This window comes from Loxodonta africana, chromosome 13 (assembly GCF_030014295.1).
Source record: "Loxodonta africana isolate mLoxAfr1 chromosome 13, mLoxAfr1.hap2, whole genome shotgun sequence".
NCBI lineage: Eukaryota > Metazoa > Chordata > Mammalia > Proboscidea > Elephantidae > Loxodonta > Loxodonta africana.
The window spans coordinates 47,579,444-47,600,094 of record NC_087354.1 but is presented as its reverse complement, the minus strand read 5'-3'; the positions used below and the strand labels follow the sequence as shown (position 1 = coordinate 47,600,094).

Sequence of the window (20,651 nt, the reverse complement as noted above, 5' to 3'; positions counted from 1 at the left end):
TCTGAGAATACTCTACTAGGGCCCCTTCCTAAAGTCCAGGGACCTTTCCTTCCAATGTAACTAAAAGGCCCAGGGAATCTGAAGGATCCTTCAACATGTTTTCAGGAAGTAGCTGTTTGAGACCACCTGTGGAACATTTCTGGAGGAGATGGGGTTGGTGGCTGGCTCAGGAGGGGAACCCACTCTGGCTCGGAACTGCTCTGGGCAAAGCGGAAAGGCTGGACCCACCTGCCTCTGGTCCCCAGAGAGGTCTGCCTGACCCTGAGAGCTGAGGAGCTGGTTCCCAGGACAGGATGGCTATGGCCAATTATGATGGTGGCAGCAGCCCAGGACTAAAAGGCCTCTGTGCTCTAAAATAGCCACTGAACATTGGTCACAGTGCCAGACAACCCACCATGATCACATTATTTCTTGGGATTTTGGAGGCCCCTCACCCTCGGATTAAAGAGTCTTAGATTCCAATATAATCATTACCTCTTAAAACAAGTTCTATCAGCTGGAAACTTCAAGATGATTGCTATTTGAAAACAAGACCAAACTAGTCAGGAGTAATAGAACTGGAGTCTGCATCTAGAGCATGGGGAGAGGCAACATGGACCACCCCCCTCTAACTGAGGAACAGGACTAGAGTTGGGTAAATGTGGAAGAAGCTGCCTAGGGCAGCCCATGACCTTTCCTTGACCCAAATAAAAGGCTAGGGCTTGGAGTTCCTGGTCTCCCACCCTGCAGCTTGTAACCCATCTGTCCTGCAGGGACCCATCTTTCTTAACATCCTGAGCTGTTTGGGCCATCTTCAGGGCTCAGCACAAGCTTCCCCAAATCTCCGAAGCCTGTCTTCATCTCCCCTTCTCTTTAGGCCCCCGCCGTTCCTGGACATACACAGATTCACAGTATTGGAAACAGGAGAGTGAACTTACTCATTTAAGAGTCTTTCTCCCCAGCTAGCCCGTGAAATGCCAATCTCTGTTCTATCACAGAGCCTGACGCACAGGAAGATGCGCAAAAATGTCTGTGGAGTGGTTGAAGAAGGAGACGTTGGGGCATCCATCCTCTCACTGTCCCTGACCTCAATGCTGGCCCTGGTCTGTGCCCAGGACTCCCTCCCCACCATCTGTGTACACAACTCCTTCTGCTCTATTGCATGGCTGCTGACATTCTTGTTCTTTAGGGGCCTGTCCTTCCCATATGCTTCACTGACCACCCTCTTCTCCCCTAGCCTAGGCCTTTCCTTCTGTAAGACCCTGACCACATGCTGCCTTGATTAGAAGTAGATGTGTACTTCTCTGGTCCCCCACTTGAGCAGAGATCTTCACAGTGCCTCCATGGATGGGCGACCCTCCTGAAGTTATAAGCTTTTACCTAGGAGACATCTATAGTTTCTTTCATCCCACCCTCAAAGCTGAGAACTGCTGCTCTGGTTGTTCGCACGTTGATTTCTGGTGGCAGGAATCATTTCCGGGTCATTTTGGGCTCTTCCACAGAGCCATACACATACTAGCATTTGACAAATGCTGGTTGGATTGAATGAAATTGAATTTCCTTGTTGCATCTTCTCATCAGCACTGACCTCAGACCCGAGGGCTAGTCCTGCTGGAGCACGGGCCTTGCTGCCTGACCTAGGGCAAATACAAGCTCTCGCCCTCTGTGCCAGCTCTGTGAGGGCAGGCTCACTTTTGTATCTCTCCTGGCATCCAGCACAGAGCCCAGCACAGAGAAAGCCATGAAAAGATCTTCTGAGCTGACCACCTAAGATGGGCATAAATACTTCCACCTGCCTCCTTGCAGGGATGTTCTGAGCATGAAATGAGATACAGAAATTTCCTGGAAAAGTTGAAAGTGTTCTGCAAATGCAATTTATTATTATGATAGCTGCTTACAGCTGCAGCTTTTACATCTTGTTGCCTTCAAGACAGCGGCTGAGATTTTCCAGATGTGGCTCAGAAAATGTGAGTGTGAGTTGCACGTCCGTCCATCTGCCTGCTGCGTGTGGTACATGTGTCCCCACCCTGTCCAATTTGGGGTTTCTGACTCAGACCCCCAACAATGCCCACATAGATCCCAGACTCTCTCACGGAGCGGCTGCTTGATGTGGAGGGAAGAGTATGAGACCAACACTTCTTTTGCTAAAGTCACTTTAGCAGGTCACTGAAGCTTCCTGTGACTCAGTTTCTTTACCTGTAAACTGGGAACAAGGAGACCTACCCTATCTACCTCACGGATGTTAGGAGAATTCAGTGGAATTATGAAAGTGATATATAAATAAGATGGGCTAATAGGCCTTTTCTAGTAATTAATTAGGAGGCAGGCAGAATAACTACCCCCCGCATGCCTGTCTGTGCACAGCATTCCCACGGGGGCACACGCTGATACCCACACAGGCAGGTGTTTCCCCCATGTTACTCCTGGGGAGGGGTTGACATTTTATAAAGCATTTCACAGGTGCTGACTCCTCTGTGAGGTCTCAGCCTTATCTTAGGAACCAGAATCAGGTGAAGCTCAGAGATCGTGAGTGACTTGCCAGAGACTCTGGCCTGGGACACAGGTTTGAGGCCCAGTCACAACATGCTGTGTGTGACACCATGTTCCCCCTCCATCTATGGGCCAGGCCCTCCTGGGACCTCTGCAATGGGATGCAGAGACCACACAGCGAGGCGGCCCAGTGGCCATCTGCAGGAGCACATTGGAAACATCTGGGTACACTCTCAACGTGGGCGCAGGGCGAGCCCCTCCATCACAGGCTGCCTTGGGCACTGTCAGAACACACACAATCGGTCAGCATGTCAACGTGGTTGTTGCCCAAGGCTCCGTGGACTGAATGGGACCGTTAGTCCTTGGGGGACAAGTTAGTGTGGTGTGAACAAAGACCTTGATTCTCTGTATTCAGTCCACAGAACATGGGAGGCACAGACACCCCAAGACAGAGGGAAAGGCAGAAGAACAGACAGCCCATGAAAGGGGGATGGCGGTCCGAGAGAGCTGAGAGGGTAAGCGTAGGCACGTGAAAGATAGCGGGAGGTGGCCCTGAACCCGTACCTCCACCACGTGTGAGGAGAAGCCCGTCTGTGACATTTCTAGTCCAAAGGATGTTTCATTCTTGTTGGTGCCTAAAATCAAGGGACAGAAAGATGTTAGCTCCAGGCCTGAGGGCTCTACCTACACGCCCTGTTTCCCGGGGGACATCTCCAGGGGGCAGGGATCCTGTGGGTAGAAGCACCTTCCAGGTGGGCAGGTGGGGTTCTTACTTGTAGCCCACCCCATTCTGAAAAGGGCCTATAACAATTTATATTAAAGGCATGTCTACTATAAGGCTGTTAAAACAGAAAAAGAAACAAAGTGACCAGAAATAAATATTCTACATTTTTGGCAGGAAATGGACCTTCCCACTTTGTCCGTCCCTATTATTCACCAGTCTTGGCTCCAGATACCTTTGGATGGTTCCCAAACATCAGGTTTACCCTTGGAAGGAGGCTTGTCACCACTGTGGATTTGCAAAAGAAATCCCAAGTGTGCTGAAAGCACCTCCCCACAGAGAAGCCCCTCCAACACGTAACTGGAGTCAATGTTCTGTCTCATCACCAAAGGGGACCATTTTGAGGAGAAACACACTGGTTTGCATATTTAAGTTCTGGTGTGGGTGTCAAAACTCACATTCATACATTCTATTTATTTACACTCCTTATGAGGGCTGTTTCAGGTGGCGCAACCATTAAGTGCTCGGCTGCTAACCGAAACCAGAACCACCCAGCGGCTTTGAGGGAGAAAGACCTGGCAATCTGCTTCCATTAAGATTACAGCCAAGAAAATCTTGTGAGGCAGTTCTACTCTGTGACATGGGGTTGCCATGAATCGGAATAGATGGGATGGCACCCAACAAGATGTGGGCCGTTCATGGCTGCTTTCGTGTGTTTGTAGCTCATCATTTCCAATACGCTTCAGGCTTCCCATGGAAACCCTGGTGGCATAGTGGTTAAGTGCTATGGCTGCTAACCAAAGGGTTGGCAGTTTGAATCCACCAGGCGCTCCTTGGAAACTCCGTGGGGCAGTTCTCTTCTGTCCTATAGGGTCTCTATGAGTCGGAATCGACTCGACGGCACAGGGTTTGGTTTTTGGTTTTGGGGCAGGCTTCCCAGGCTTTGGAAGAATGGCTTTGATTTCTTTTTACAGTGTTCCCATATGCCCAAAGCCCCGTATTGGAAGGGCCCAGAATAGCAATATATGGTGTCAACGAGATGGGTGCAAATCAAAAACAGAGTTTAAATTACGAAAAGAGAGGTAACTTCAAAAATGCGAAAAATGCTTGTGGTGGAGTGGGAGGCAGTGAGCCGAGGGATTAAACATTCCAGGCTATGGAGGCAGGCCCACTAGGGTTGCCAGATAAAATAGAGGCTTCCTGGTTAAATCTGAATTTCAGATAAACACTAAATACTTTTTTAGTATAAATATGCCCCAAATATTATACTTTATATTGGCTAAATCTGGCTAATCTGTTAAATGTGGCAACCTTAGTTCAAATCCCAAGCCCTTCCCAAGCTGTATGAGCTGGGGTAAATCACCCAACTCTTTTGAGATCATTTTCCTTAGCAGTAAAATGAGGACATTATCAGCAAAACCACCTTTTGGGGTTGTCCATAAAGTGCAGAGCCCCATGTCCAGCACCCAGTAGTGCTCAATTGTTGGCATTTATTAAAAAGGAAGGACTCTTTCTAAGCCAGGGACAATGGTAGTTCAGTGGCAGAATTCTTGCCTTCCATGTGAGAGACCCAGGTTCGATTCCTGGCCAATGAGCCTCAGGTGCAGCTACCATCCACTTGTGTGTTGCTAGGAAGCTGAACAGGTTTCCCTGGAGCTTTCATACCAAGACAGACTAGGAAGAAAATCCTGGCGATCTGCTTCCAAAACTGAGCCAGGGAAAACCCTGTGGATCACAGAGATCCTGAGGCAGTTAATGACCACCTACTAAACCATTCCATTTTGTGGGACTTGGTTTTGCTCTGCGGGGTTTACCCAATGTGAGCCCAGGACGGTGAACCCCCTCTTGGCATGCCTTGCTTACCTTCCAGGCTGAAGATCCTGTCCCCCAGGGCATCGACAATGTCCTTCAGGGCCGCCTCATCGGTGACATTGAAGAAGTGCTTTTCATCAGGGTCGCTGGCGATGTATTTGATTTCATTTAGAAAAGTTTCTGGGTTGATGCCTCTGCGGTTGTAGTAGCCAAGGACCTGCCGGGGAACAGGGGCAGGGACGACAACCGAGGACATAGCACAGACTTCCCCACTCACCCATGGCCCCTGACTCCACGGGCCCCACTGTGGGCTGGAGCCATGACTGCTTCAGTAGCCACAAGCATTTCTTGAGGTCCCTTTTGCATTTTGGAACAAACTGCCTTATAGAGACAAGACAAGGCACCTACTCTAAGCTGGGATTATGTGGGGCGGCGGCTGTGGGGTGTTTTCTAGTTTTCCATGGTTAAGAAATTTCCTAGCAAAGAAGAAGAAGGAAAAAAAAAAAAAAAAGCTTTCATGGGTAGCCCCGGATAGTGCAGAAAGAAAATCCTCAACTTGTCTTTAGAAGAGGATGAATAAGGAGAGGCTTGATTTGAGAATCTCTTAACCTGGAGAAGGACATCACACTTGGGAAAGTAGAAGGTCAGTCAAAGAGAGGAAGACCCTCAGTGAGATGGATTGACACAGTGGCTGCAAAAATGGGCTCAAGCATAACAACAATCACGAGGATGGTGCAGGACTGGGCAGGGTTTTGTTCTGTTGTACATAGGGTCACTGTGACTCGATTGTACCTCACAACAGCAACAACCTGGACAGCTTGTTACACTACCTGGAAACTGCCCCTTTGAAGTCCCCAAGGATAGATGGCCAAGCCTCTAAAAGGTAGCCAGCAGCTCTGGGGCAGGAGAGATGGGACAGGACTTACGGCCACAGCGTATCTGGTGACATTGTCTCTCTCGCTTTGCTGGATCACCTTCTTCAGGTCAGGGCTGTCGTGAGACTCCCCATCTGTGATGACAATCATCACCTTCTTGGCCCCTTTCCTTCCACCTTTCTGGAAAGCCTCTGAACTGGAACCAGGCACAGGGAGGGTCAGAAGAGGGAAGTAGAGATGGACTGAGTCCCCCTTGGGAAGCCCGACAAGTGCTGGGACCTCATACCAAAGAAGTGGCCAGATCAAGATGTCCAGGCTAGTCTTTGACCAGCTGCTCAGATGGGTCTTGTATCTGCTTGTCTTTAAAAAAACGCTTTAGAGCGCTGAACTTGCCATTTGGGGCAGACAGAGGGGATGGCGTAAGACTGGGAGGGGAGCTCAGGGTCAGACGGAAGCCTTAAGAAGTGGTTCAAAAACCCAGCTGTATGTTAAATCACCCAGGAGTTAAAAAAAAATATTTATGCCCAGGCCCCACCAGACCCAGAAATCAGAATCTCTGGGGTGTGGCAGGGGCATTGATATTTTTGAAAAGTTCTAACCAATGTCCAGAGTGAAGAACTCCTTCCCTAAGTGCTGAAAAAGTGACGTGCAAGGGTAATTCAGTACTCAAAATGAATCCATAAAACTCGTGTGATGAAGTCTGACAAGGTTCTGATCTCTCCCATGAGGACTATTTTGATTCTATTTTGGGAATATTAAATGTCAAATTCTATCAAAAATATTTCTCTTTCTCACTTTTGGTTTTGTTTTTAAAGCCCAAAGCGTGAGCTTGGCCTGCCAATAAGGCATCCAGGGGACGATGGGGCACTGACCCTCAATGCAGCAGAGATGTTTTGCAGCTGGCAACTGTTCTATCAAGTGTGAAAAACTGGCTCCTGAACCATCGCTGGCTCTTGATGCCTCAGTGGCCAACCTTCCTTTACACCGTAAGGTTCTGAGAAGTACAGACTAGGGAATGCCCAAGAGTCTGGCCAAGCAGATGGAAGTTTCCAGTAAGGATGTAAAAATAAATGTTACTTTTGGACTGTGTACTGATTCCTCACAGCCCTGACACAGGGTAGGGCCGAATGCTCTACCGATTTAGGCTCTGTAACGCCCAGTTAAAGCCTGTCCTGGTGGACGGGTTACCAGAGGCAATTGTTACATGACAAGCTGTCACTCTGACATGCATGATTTAGATGTTGAGGAATTCACAAAACCTCCCAGTTAAGAGGAAAGGGTGGCCTGCCATTCTCTATGATATTCTGGATACATTGACTTAAAAAAACTGAACGTTAATATAAGCCGTGGACCAAAGGGCCACAGGGGTACGCTTAGCTAGAACAAATATGGGGCTTATGCATGAGTCCAGGGAGGAAGAACTCTGCTATTCTCTCAAAGAAGATTCTAGAAGCTTCCATGATCTCACTGCCAGGCCCAAGAGCAAAACTCCGTGCAAGAAAGCACGGCAGGGGAAAAATAGGTTTCATTATACATGGTGCCAAGAAAAAGTTCACATTTCTATATAATGGGAGAGTGTGAATATCTGTATGAATCTGTAATAATGTGAATATCTGTGTGATTCATTAGGATTTAAATTGTGACTATTGTATTGTGTAAAGGAACTTGAGCTTGGTTCCTTTGTAAATTAGATCGTAAGTTCCTGAGAACATTACAGTCACAACAGGTGCCATGAGCCTGGGAGCCAGAGTAATTCCGCTGAAATGTAGTTCAGATCATGTCTCTTTTCTGCTCAAAATCTCCACTGGCTCCTGTTTCTCTCAGGGGAATGCCCAGGTCCCTAAAATGGCCCACCAGACCCTACGTGACCTGGCCCCTGTTCTCTCTCCGAGCCCTTTTTCTGCTCACTCCACTCTGGCCACACTGGACTTTTTGCTGTTCCAAGCACATTCCCATCTTACAGCCTGTGGCTGAGCTGAACCCTCTTCTTGGAACAACCCCCCCAGATATTTTGCTTGGCCAGCTTGTCACCTCCTACAAGTCTGCACTCAAAGGTCATCCTCTCAGTGAACCCTTCCCTGACCACTTGTTAATGCTAATTACACGCCTGCCCTCTCAACCTGCTCAGCCCCTTCTACCTTGGTCTGCTATGTCCCATAGCTTTTGCCTCCTTCCAGTGCACTGCCTAACTTGTTTGTTGATTGTCTGCACTGCTTTTGTGTGTGTTTCTTCACTCATCTACACCCAGTGCATGAAATAAGTGTGAGGTTCAATAAATGTGCATTGAGCGAACGAAGGGCTCACACCACATTGTTCAGGGACTATTAGCCCATGTTGCGTCATACAATCCCGCTCCAAACCATACGTGGCTACGAGGTTCACCTTCTAAACGCCACATCTGATGATAACACTCTTGAGCTCAAGAACGTTCAGTGGCTACTCACTGCTTGTGTCAGCTAAAACATCATCTTCGCCCTCATGACCTGCTTCCAACTCATCTTTCTAGCTGCATGGCTCACTGCCTCCAGCACAAACCCCACGTGGTAGTCGAAGGAGCGTGGCTCTGTATGCAAATGTTCCTCAGACTTTCCATCCCCCCTGCCTTTACCCAGGGAGCCCTGGTGGTGCAAATGGGTAAACTCTCAGCTGCTAAATGAAAGGCTGGCAGTTTGAGCCCATCCAGATGCTCTGTGGGAGAAAGACATGGTGATCTGTTCCCATAAAGATTACAGCCAAGAAAACACTATGGGGCAGTTCTACTGTGTCGGATGGGATTGCTATGAGTTGGAATCCTCTCGACAGCATCCAACAATAACAAATGTCCTCATCCAGGTGGTTGTCTCTGTTGAGTGTCTTCTCTCCACCCCTCTGCTGGGCTCCCACGGGTCTTTCTAATGAGGTGCTGTCAAGTTGGCTCTGACTTACGGTGATGTCGTGTATGTCAGAGTAGAACTGTTCTCCATCGGGTTTTCAGTGGCTGATATTTCACTAGGCCTTTCTTCTGAGAAGCCTCTGGGTAGACTTGAATGTCCAACCTTTTGGATAGCAGCTGAGCATGTTAACCATTTGCACCACCTAGGACAGGTCAAATTCTACCTTTTCTTGGCAATCCTTTCAGGCCCCGCCCCAAGGAGACCTCTCAGTCCTCATTGTGTTAGGGTGAGCTCCCCTGTTGGGCTGTTAGCCAAGGCCGGGGGCCACAGGTTATCATCTTTGTAGTCCCTCAAGTCCACGGCCTGGATCTTCGCTCTTAATAGGTGCACAGACAAACATTGCATTATGAATAAAGGGGTGAGGAGAGAAAACCTTTCACCTTAAAAGACACTGGCCATAATTTGGGACCCGCAGAACGTGGCAGGCTGGGAAGCTTGGAATTTCAAACTTCACTTGAGGTGAAGTTGCATAGCCCTGTGATGCTCGTGAATCATTAATGATTCCGACTACCTGGTGACTCACACACTTAAAATGGACCCGGGGCTGGTGGGCTGCAAAACCAGAGCAAAACAGTGGGCTTCATCCCCATAGGAGTCAATTAGCTTTGCACTGAGAAAGTGAGAGCTTGGTGGTCACAGGTGTGCTCCGTCATTCCACGAGTGCCTGCCGGGAGCCTCAGAGGCTCAGCTGGTGCACCCTCGGTGATGGAAAAGCAAAACATGGCCCGTCCTTCATGAGGATGAATAAGAGAACCACCTTCACACAGAGGAATGCTCCTTTAGGAAAAGCTTGAGCGGGTTTTCACGGCAAACAGAGCTGTGCTAGCTGAGCGGTGACTTCACCATAAGGAGTTGTGAGTTGGAAAGACATTAATATTTTGACCACACGAAGCATGATACTATTAAATAGCTCTTACACTGTGGAATTCTGTTAAGTGCTTCGACTATGTGAGGTGGGATTTTAAGGTAATGGGACTGTGAACTTACCTCTGTAGGTGTAAAATTTAAAATCTAAATGCCTTTGACATAGTCATCTCAGGAGTTTAGGCCTTGGTTCAAAAGATGTTGGCAGATTGCCTTTCAAAGTGGCTAATTTCAATGGGGTAGGCATAATGTTTTGAGCAATGGCAGTGTTACTGGGGACAGCTCCTGTGGGGACAACTTCTAGAGATAACATTCATTCAACTGAGTGAGCTCTGGTGTGTTCTGTAAAAACCAGCCTCATTACTCTCTAATCCCAGATATTAGATTTAACTGTGGTCTTCACAGCTCGGTGATGACAAGCACTTAGCTAGCCATTCTGCAGGAAGATTTTACACCCCTAGAACTTACACACTGTTTATAGTCTGTCTGTGGCAGAACACATTTTCCAAAGTTGGCTGCAATGGTGTCTCTCATCCCAAATGCTCTTCTGCAATGTGACCTTGCCACTCCTCCACCAAGAGGCAGAATAAAATTCTCTTCCCCTTGAATTTCAGCTGGCCTTAGTGACTTCTTGACCAATGGAATGTGTCAGAAGTTATGTTCTGGGATTTCTGTGGTTAGGTCATAGGCAGACTTGCATGGAAACTTGCTGTGGGGACATTCCGTCTTAGAACCCAGCTGCCATGCAGTGAGAAGACCAACCCATATGGCCATGTGTGAGTACTCAGGTGACAGCCCCAGCCGAGCTCCCAGCCAACGGAGAGCATCAACTGCCAGGCACATGAGCGAACCATCTTGGATGTCCAGCTCAGTCGAACCTTCAGGTGAAAACAACCTCAGTTGATACCGGATTGCAATCACATGAAAGAACTCAAGACAGAACCTCCCAGCTGAATCCCATCAACCCCCAGAACTTTAAGAGTTTAGTAAATTAATATTTCAAGGTACTAAATTTTGGGGTGGTTTGTTATGCCGCAGTAGATAATAACTAGAACAGTATCTGAGGTTTTTCTTTTTACCGAGCAAATTCTATGCCAAGTGCTGTCCGAGTCTCTGTTCCTCCTCTCTGCTCAATGTGGCTGGCAGCTTCTACCACGTCCTTTACAGACCTATAGTCATTGAGGTGAAACTCATGCACCACGTCTTCTCCATACTGAACAACTCCAACCTGCAAGTTAGAGGAGAGGAGAACAGAACCTCATGGCCTCCTAAAACGTAGATCTTAGACCTCAGAATTCCCGGAGTCATTTCTTTGTCTATGATGGTTCAGGAGTTAGAAGGGCTGAAGACACTCCTAAGAGACAGTAACTATGTTGGAAAGGAAATTCCAGAAATGATCGATGGCTTGGTGGAACAAGTGGGAGGTGTATGTTGGGGGAGGAAAATATTTGTGGTTTAAAGAAAGGCCCAACAGATTAACTTTTTTACTTAGAAGGACAAAAGTTGAGCCCAGACATGAATGAAGTCTAAACTCTTAGGAACAGTGTGGGTGGAGGGCTATGGCATTGTTCATCAAACTCTGGAATTAAGGTCCCTTAACACTTGAAAGAGGATCTTTTATCCTCAGGGTTGATAAAATATCAGCAATACACCCACTCCTCATTTATCGACATGGTTAGGTTACAAAGAGATGGTCGTTATGCCAAAATGGAGGATGACCACATCAGGTCACAAAATGGAGGATGACTAGGTCATTACATAACTGCCAGATTAGGTCATTACATAACTGCCAAACCACTGAGAATCATGGCCTAGCCAAGTTGACACATAACCTTAACCATCACAGCCAGCGTTACTCTCCTCTCACACCTCGGCTTTCATTACTGCCAGATGTATGTTGTTAATGTGCAAAATAGTAGGATAGCAGATTTTTTACTATTGTTGTAAATGCAAAATGTCAGATAATGAGATAGTCAATAAGCGAGGAGTAGGTATATTAATAATTTCAAAACAAACAAAGCACCTTAAAGACCTATGCTAAGAATAGAATCATAAAATGTTATTGTTGGGTGGGCCCACAGTGTTTATTTGCTACACTGGCTTCCTAATTCTGGATGTCTCCCCCCAAATACCCTAAAAGTAGTTTTTCAGTAGTGGGTACACCCTTTTTAACAACTCTAATTGTTAAAATGGCTTGAATTCTGTCCCCTTGTAACTGCTCTTTATTGGTCCTCATTAGACCTGCCAAAACAGTATGGAATAAGTCTACCCCCTCTTTAGCAGGCAGCATTCAAATATGTGCTGGCAGCTATTACCTCTCCCACCAGTCTTCCGCTCTTAAGTTCAATATGCCCAATTCTCCTCTGTCTCACTCAACAGGGTTTGTGCCTACTCAACCTCTCCTGCCTTCCTTCCCACTTTCTAGCAGGTCAAAGTCTTTCTTAGTAACGAGTTGCCATTGAGTCAGCTCTGATTCATGGTGACCCCATGTGTTCCAGAGCAGAACTGGGCACCATAGGGTTTTCATGGCTGTGACTTTTGGGAAGCAAATCACCAGGCCTTTTTTTGAGGCACTTCTGGATGGCTTTGAACGCGAACTTTTGGTTAGTATTCAAGCGCTTAACTGCACCACCCAGGGACTCCTTTTGCTTAATAGGTGGTAGTGTTTGACCTGCAAAGTAAGGCCTCCCCCAAACTGTCCCTTGATGTGACCACCAGAGATGGTGTCCTGGGCTGCAGGGCCCTGGTGCTGGCTGAGCCCACCGGTACTGATCTTTTCTCCTACACCTTAGTGCATGCATAGATGCTCCCACACATAAAGGCAGCATCTGTCACTGTGTCCCTGTTCAGAGGAGGAAAGAACCCCAGAGAAGCTCACCTGGATCTGCCCAGGCCCGATGTAGAATTTCTTCAGGATGTTGATGAGGAAGTGCTGAACCTCCACCCAGGGGTAGATGCTGTTAGAACCATCCAGGACAATGACGATGTCCATGTAGGTCTGGCACCCTGGGAAGCGGGGACAGGGTCATGGCTATCCAAGGAGCCAGTGTCTGCAAATCTCTGATATTCTGGATGGTTGTCCAAAAGATGACGGAAGAATAGCTCTGCCACATGTGTGTAATTCCCTGGGGTGGGAAGCCATCCTTGGGCAAGACATTTGTTTGGGCCACATGAATGACAAACCCAGGAATCCCTCGGTCCACTTCACTTTATGTGCTGGCTATTTGAACAAAGCTTAAGCAAGCCTGACTGCCTCTGCTCCTTATCCAAATTGATTGCCCTTGGATGGTCAATGTTTCTGAGGTGGCCAGCACTCCTCGAACCAGTATCTCATTCTCATTTGTTTTTCTCTAACAGCCAGGCTTGCATTTACCACTCTCAGCCCAAATGAATGGGTACCCCTTTTCAGGAGGGCAGTATGGTGTATGGTTAGGATGTGGACTCCAGCATTGGACTGTTGACTCCTAGATTTGCCGCTCACTAGCTCAGTGACCTCATGCAAGTCACTTAATCTCTCAGCATCTGTTTTCTCTTCTGTACAACACGCATAATGATAGTTGAGGGTTGCCATGAGGATTTAATAAAACGATGCTTCTAAAAACCTGAGCACAAAGCAAGTGCTCAAGTCTTAGCTGATCCTATTTTTGCTTATTTTTTAAACAAACCAACCAGTTGCCATCAAGCCAACCCCAACTAATGGAGACCCCTGTGTGTCAGAGTAGAACTGTGCTCCAAAGGGGTTTTAATGGCTGATTTTTTTGAAATAGATTGCCAGGCCTTTCTTCTGAGATGCCTCTGGGTTGACTCGAACCTCCAATCTTCTGGTTGGCAACCAAGGGTGTTAATTGGTTGCACCACCCAGGGACTCCATTTTTAAAACAAACCACTTAGTTAATGTGCTAATGACATCATCAGACCACACTCTAGTGCCTTTGTCTGCCTCTGCTATGTTAACAAAGATTACATCCTTATAGCATTAATACTGAGTTAAAGTGAACAGCAAAAATCATCAAAGAAAAAAAATGAAGCATTGTTGTTGCTGTTAGGTGCCATCGAGTCAGCTCTGACTCATAGTGTGACCCTATGTACAACAGAACAAAACAGTGCCCAGTCCTGCACCAACCTCACAATCATTAATTAAGGCTGTTATTGCAGCCACTGTGTCTACCCATCTCATTGAGGGGCTTCCTCTTTTTCCATGATCCTCTACTTTACCAAGCATGTTTTCCTTCTCCAGGGACGGGTCCCTCCTGATAACATGTCCAAAGTATATGAGACACACTCTTACCACCCTCATTCTAAGGAGCATTCTGGTTGTACTTCTTCCAAGACAGATTTTGCTTGTTCCTTTGGCAGTTCATGGTATATTCAAGCTTCTCATTCAACACCATGATTCAAATGGGTCAATTCTTCTTTAGTCATCCTTATTCATTGTCCAGCTTTCTCATCATATGAGGTGATTGAAAATACCATGGCTTGGGTCAGGTGCATCTTAGTCCTCAAAGTGACATCTTTGCTTTTTAACACTTTAAAGAGGTCTTTTGCAGCAGACTTTTTCTGTTTATTGTGATATTGCTTATAGGTCCAGTTGTGAGGATTTTTTTTCTTTATGTTGAGGTGTAATCCATACTGAAGGCTGTGGTCTTTGATCTTCATCACTAAGTGTCTTCAAGTCCTCTTTGTTTTCAGCAATTAAGGTTGTGTCATCTGCACATTGCAGGTTTTTACTGAGCCTTCCTCAAATCCTGATGCTGTTTTCTTCTTAATATAAACAGCTTCTCAGATTATTTGTTTAGCATACAGACTGAGTAAGTATGGTGATAGGATACAACCCTGACACACACCTTTCCTGATTTTAAACCACCCAGTATCCCCTTGTTCCATTCAAACGGCTGCCTCTTGGTCTGTGTACAGATTCCTCATGAGCACAATTAAGTGTTCTGGAATTCTCATTCTTCGCGATGTTATCCATAATTTGTTACGATCCACACAGTCGAATGTCTTATCATAGTCCATAAAACACAGGTAAACATCTTGTTAGTATCCTTTGCTTTCAGTCAAGATCTATCTGACATCAGTAGTGATAGCTCTTGTTTCATGTCCTCTTCTGAATCCAGCTTGAATTTCTGGCAGTTCCCTGTTGATGTACTGCTGCAACCGTTTTTGAGTTATCTTCAGCATAATTTTACTTTTATGTGATATTAATGATACTGTTCAGTAATTTCTGCATTCCGTTGAATTACTTTTCTTTGGAATGGGCAGGAATATGAATCTCTTCAAGTTGGTTGGCCAGGTAGCTGTCTTCCAAATTTCTTGGCATGGACGAGTAAGTGTTTCCAGCGTTGCATCTGTTTGTTGAAACGTTTCATTTGATATTTCATCATCTCCCAGAGCCTTGATTTTTGACAATGTCCTCAGTGCAGCTTAGACTTCTTTCTTCAGTATCATTGGTTCTTGATCATGTATTACCTCCTGATATGACTGAACATCAATTGTTTTCGGTAGAGTGGCTCTGTATATTCTTTCCATTTTCTTTTGTTGCCTCCTGCGTCATTCAATTTTTGGCCTATAGAATCCATCAATATTGCAATTCGAGGCTTGAATTTTTTCTTCAGTTTTATCAGCTTGAGAAATGCTGAGCATGCTCTTCCCTTTGGTTTTCTAACTCCAGGTCTTTGCACATTTCTTTATGTTACTTTGTCTTGTTGAGCTGCTCTTCAAAATCTTCTGGTCAGCTCTTTTACTTCATCATTTCTTCCGTTAACTTTAGCTGCTGTACATTCAAGAGTAAGTTTCAGAGTCTCTTCTGACATCCTTTTTGGTCTTTTCTTTCTTTTCTGTCTTTTAAATGTCCTTTTGGTTTCTTCATGTATGATGTCATCCAACAACTCTTCTGGTCTTCAGTCATTAGTGTTCAATGTGTCAAATCTATTCTTGAGATGGCCTCTAAATTCAGGTGGGATATACTCAGGGTCATATTTTGGCTCACATAGATTTGTTTTAGTTTTCTTCAGCTTCAACTTGAATTTGCATATGAGCAGTTGGTGGTCTATTCCTCAGTCAGCCTCTGGCCTTGTTCTGACTGATGATACTGAACTTATCCACAGTCTCGTTCCACAGATGTCATCAATTTGATTCTTGTGTATTCCATCCAGTGAGGTCCACATGTATAGTCACCATTATGTTGTTAAAAAAAAAAGTATTTGCAATGAATAAGTCATTGGTCTTGCAAAATTCTCTCATGCTATCTCTTGCGTTGTTTCTATCACCAAGGCCATATTTTCCAACTACTGATCCTTCTTTGTTTCCAACTTTCAAATTCCAATCAATGCATCTTGATTACATGTTTGATCAATTTTGGACTGCAGAATTTGGTCAAAATCTTCAATTTCTTCATCTTTGGCATTAGTGGTTGGTGGACAAATTTGAATAATAAGTTGTATCACTGGTCTTTCTTGTAGGTGTATGGATATTATCCTATCACTGACAGTGTTGTGCTTCAGGATGTATCTTGAAATGCTCATTTTGATGATGAATGAGACATCATCCCTCTTCAATTTGTCATTCCTGGCATGGCAGACCGTATGGTTGTCTAATTCAAAATGGCCAGTACCAGTCCAATGAAACATTGGTACCATAAAAATGAAACAAAACAAAACAAAACACCTGTTCCTGTTGAGTTGACTTTGACTCATAGTGACTGTAAGACAGAGTAGAACTGCCCCATGGGGTTTCCTAGGCTGTAATCTTTACAGGAGCAGATCACCAGGTCTTTTCTCCCAAGGAGTGGCTGGTTGGGTTTGAAAAGCCAACTTTTCAGTTAACAGCCAAGCATTTAACCACTGTACCACAGGGGTCCTTTTGGTTCTGTAACACATCTAAAAAAACCTCTTAAAATCTAAATAATTTATTCCTGCTGTAAAAGGTTGGGGGTACTTTGATATGTTGCTTACACTTTGTACCTGGCATCTGCTAATTTTTACCAGCAAATTTTCATGTTGTTATACAATTGACTTAATAACAACATTGGGAGTGTTTTTTTGTGTTAACTATTCCAGCCGTCTCTACTGCATAAAGGTGTAGTATATTGAAGTCATTGCTCACTAAAGAGGACTGTGCGGCAGCCTTGAGCATAGGGGCCAGTTGCAGGCTGTGCATTTCCTAGACCATTTTAGAAGCATTTGGATGACTCAGAGGGTCAAAGTCACTTCTGCTTTGGGAAACGTTGTAGACATTCTTGTTCCCCTGCATGCTATGCACAGGATCTGATGACCTGACGCTTCTGGACTGAAAGAGCCTGTGGGATTCGCCCTTTTTCAGTTTGGTTTAGCTCAACATATGTGGATGGAGCACCTGCTGTGTGCTAGAGTTCTATGTGATTCTGGCAGCCCTGGGGTGAACAAGATGGAAACACCGTGCTTTGGAGGCGTTTAGAATCTAGTGGTAGGAACTGGGCTGCTTTTATCTTTTAAGACAGTTTAATTATTATAATGCACTTATTATTGCTGGTTTTCTTCACAGAATTTAAAATTTTTCTTGAGAAGAAACTTGCTTGAGGTCTGTGGTTCCTAAAGATGGTTGAACTCTAGACTCCTGTGGGGAGCTTAAAACACACACTCATGCGTACACTCTTGGGCTTATTCCAAACAAGTTGCTGTCAAGTTGATTCCGGCTCCTAGGGACCCATATGTGTCAAAATAGAACTGTGTTCCATACACGGTTTTCAATGGGTGCTGTTGAGTCGATTCTGACTCATAGTGACCCTATATGACAGAGTAGAACTGCTCCGCTGGGTTTCTTAGGCTGTAATCTTTATAGGAGCAGATTGCCAGGTCTTTTCTCCCTCAGAGCTGCTGAGTGGATTCAAATTGCTTAACCATTGCACCAGCAGGGCTCCTAAGAGGACTGTTTACCAGCCTGTGCTGGGCTGATGCTTCCTCGCTTTCGCTTCCTAGCATTATCTTTCCATCTCTGACTGGGCCCCGTTGTTTGGCGAGGCCAAGGTGCTAATCCCCTGACCCTCCATAAAATAGGCAGCAGCTGCTTGGGTGAAGATGTTTAACTGAGAGGGAACAGTGAGGCCTGGAGCCAAGCAGTCTGGGATGGTGGAAGGCAAGGTCTGAGCGTTATTTCCCCAGGTTTTCTTCCCCAGTTTCCTATCTATGCTTGGTGGGAGGGGAGTGAGCAGTTTTTTTCTCTTCTTCTAAATTTTATTCATTTTGTTGTTGTTGAGAATAAACATAGCAAAACATACACCAATTCTACATGTACAATTCAGCGACATTGATTACATTCTTCGAGTCGTACAACCGTTCTCACCCTCCTTTCTGAGTTGTTCCTCCCTTATTAATATAAACTCACTGCCCCCTAGGGTTCCTATCTACTCTTTCAAGTTATGTCAATTGTCAATTTGATCCCATATAAAACCAAACCAAACCCATTGCCACTGAGTAGATTCTGACTCATAGTGACCGTAAAGGACAGAGTATTACTGTCCCATAGGATTTCCAAGGAGCACCTGGTGGATTTGAACTGCTGACCTTTTGGTTAGTAGCTGTAGCTCTTAACCACTACACCACCAGGGTTTCCTTGATCCCATATAGATAGTGCTTAACACTCAAGGCAGACCTTTTTTTTTTTTACTAGGTAGGCTAAACTATTGTTTGGTTTGGAGAAAACTTCAGGGGATATTTTTGGTTTAAGGTTTAAAGATTATCTCAGGGTAATAATTTCAGGGGTTTGTCCACCCTACATGGCTCCAGAAAGTCTAGAGTCCGTGAGAATTTGAAATTCTGTTCTGCATTTTCCCCTCTGATCAGGATTCTTCCATAAAGCCTCTGATCAAAATGATCAGTAATGGTAGCTGGGCACATCCAGTTCTTCTGGTCTCATTAGAAAGGAGACAGTTGTTCATGAGGGTAATTAGCCACACATCCAATATCCTCCTCCTATTCCTAACTCTCCTTCCTCTGTTGCTCTGGGTAAATAGAGACCAGTTGTTGTGTTTTGGATGGCTGCTTGTAAGCTTTTAAGACCCTAGGCACTACGCAACGAACTAGGAGGTAGAACAGAAGCGCTAAACACGTTATTAGGCCAATTAATTCTGACGTCCCATGAAACTACCACCCTACACTTCCAAATCAAGGAACCAAATCCCATGAGGTGTTTGGTTGCACATAAACAGCTTCAGCAGCTACTCTTTTTTGTCATAAATATATCTATTACGCAACTTTTGCCAAGTCAACTTTTTATAAGTGTACAACTTATTGACAGCAATTACAATAATTGCTTGTGTAACCCTACCTTTAATCGATGTGATTTTTCCAACACTATTAACCTTCCTTCTCCCCCTCCCTTCTGCCCCTGTTGTTGTTGGGTGCCATTGAGTCCATTCTGACTCATATGTACAACAGAATGAAGCACTCCCTGGTCTTGCGCCATGCCCACAATCGTTGTTATGCTTGAGCCCATTGTTGCAGCCACTGTGTCAATCCATCTCATTGAGGGTCTTCTTCTTTTTCGTTGACTCTGTATTTGACCAAGCATGATGTCCTTCTCCAGAGACTGATCTCTCCTAACAACACTTCCAAAGTATGTAAGACGTAGTCCTGCCATCCTTGCTTCTAAGGAGCATTCTGGTTGTACTTCTTCCAAGAAAGATTTGTTTGTTCTTTTGGCAGTCCGTGGTATATTCAATGTTCTTCGCCAACACCACAATTCCTGGTAACCACTAATAAACTTTGGTCTCTGTACATTTGCCTTTTCTTGTCTTTTTATATAAATGAGGTCATACAATATTTGTCTTTTTGTGACTGGCTTGTTTTGTTCAGCATAATGTCTTCAAGTTCCATCCATACCGTAGCATGTATCAAGACTTCATTTCTCCTACTGGTTGAGTAGTATTTCATTGTACACATCTACCATGTTTTGTTTATCCATTCATCCATTGGTGGGCATTTGGGTTGTTTCCACCTTTTGGCTATTGTGAATACTGCTGGAATAAACATTATTGTACAAGTCTCTTTTTGAATCTCTGCTTTCAAGTCTTTTGAGTATATACCTAGAGGCGGAATTGCTGGGTCATATGGTAATTCCATTTTTAGGTTTTTGAGGAACCACCATACTGTTTTCCATAATAGCTGTACCATTTTGCATTCCCACTAGCAATGGATAAGGGTTCCAATTTCCCCACATCCTCACCAATTCTTAGCCATCCTAAACCAAACCAAAAACCAAACTGGTTGCCGTCGAGTTGATTCCGACTCATAGGACAGAGTAGAACTTCCCCATACGGTTTCCAGGGAGCACCTGGTAGATTTGAGCTGCCAACCTTTGGTTAGCAGCCGTAGCTCTTAACCACTATGCCACCAGGGTTTCCTTAGCCATCCTAGTGCGAGTGAAATGGTATCTCATTGTGGTTTTGATTTTGATTTTTAATGGCTAATGATGCTGAGCACCTTTTCATGTGTTTGGTGGCCATTTGAATGTCTTCTTTGGTGAAATTTCTATTCAAGTCCTTTGCCCACTTTTTGATTGGGTTGTCTTTTTGTGGTTAAGTTATCAAAGTTTTATATATATTTTGGTTATTAGACTCTTGTCATATATATGATTTCCAAAGATATTTTCTCAGTCAGCATTTTGTCTTTTCACTTTTTTGGTAAAGTCTTTCGATGAACAAAAGTTTTAAATTTTTATGGGGTCCCATTTATTTATTTTATCTTTTGCTGTTTGTTCTTTTGTAATTATATTAGGTAATCCATTGTTGAAAGCTAGGCCTGACAGTGTTGTCCCTGCTTGTTCTTCTAAGAACTTTATGGTTTTAGTTTGCACATTTAGGTCCTTAATCCATTTTTTTTTTTTTAAAGATAATGTGAGGCATGGATCCTATTTTCTAATTTTCCCAGCACCATTTATTGAAGAAACTCTTCTTGCCCCAGCGAATGGACTTAGCACACTTGTCAAAAATTAGTTGACCAT

At 44.9% G+C, this 20,651-nt stretch overlaps 1 protein-coding gene across 2 annotated transcripts in view; it reads right to left on the bottom strand.

The window, feature by feature from the left end:
- ITGA11 (integrin subunit alpha 11) overlaps window positions 1-20,651 on the bottom strand; it is a 163,232-nt gene that overhangs the window by 56,159 nt on the left and 86,422 nt on the right. For both annotated transcript variants that reach the window (XM_010598063.3, XM_010598064.2), the window contains exons 6-10: window positions 12,553-12,680; window positions 10,754-10,902; window positions 5,929-6,073; window positions 5,054-5,219; window positions 3,034-3,104 (exon numbers count right to left, since the gene is read on the bottom strand). In XM_010598063.3, the coding sequence (XP_010596365.2) occupies window positions 3,034-3,104; window positions 5,054-5,219; window positions 5,929-6,073; window positions 10,754-10,902; window positions 12,553-12,680 (659 nt within the window). The remainder of the gene's footprint in view (window positions 1-3,033; window positions 3,105-5,053; window positions 5,220-5,928; window positions 6,074-10,753; window positions 10,903-12,552; window positions 12,681-20,651) is intronic.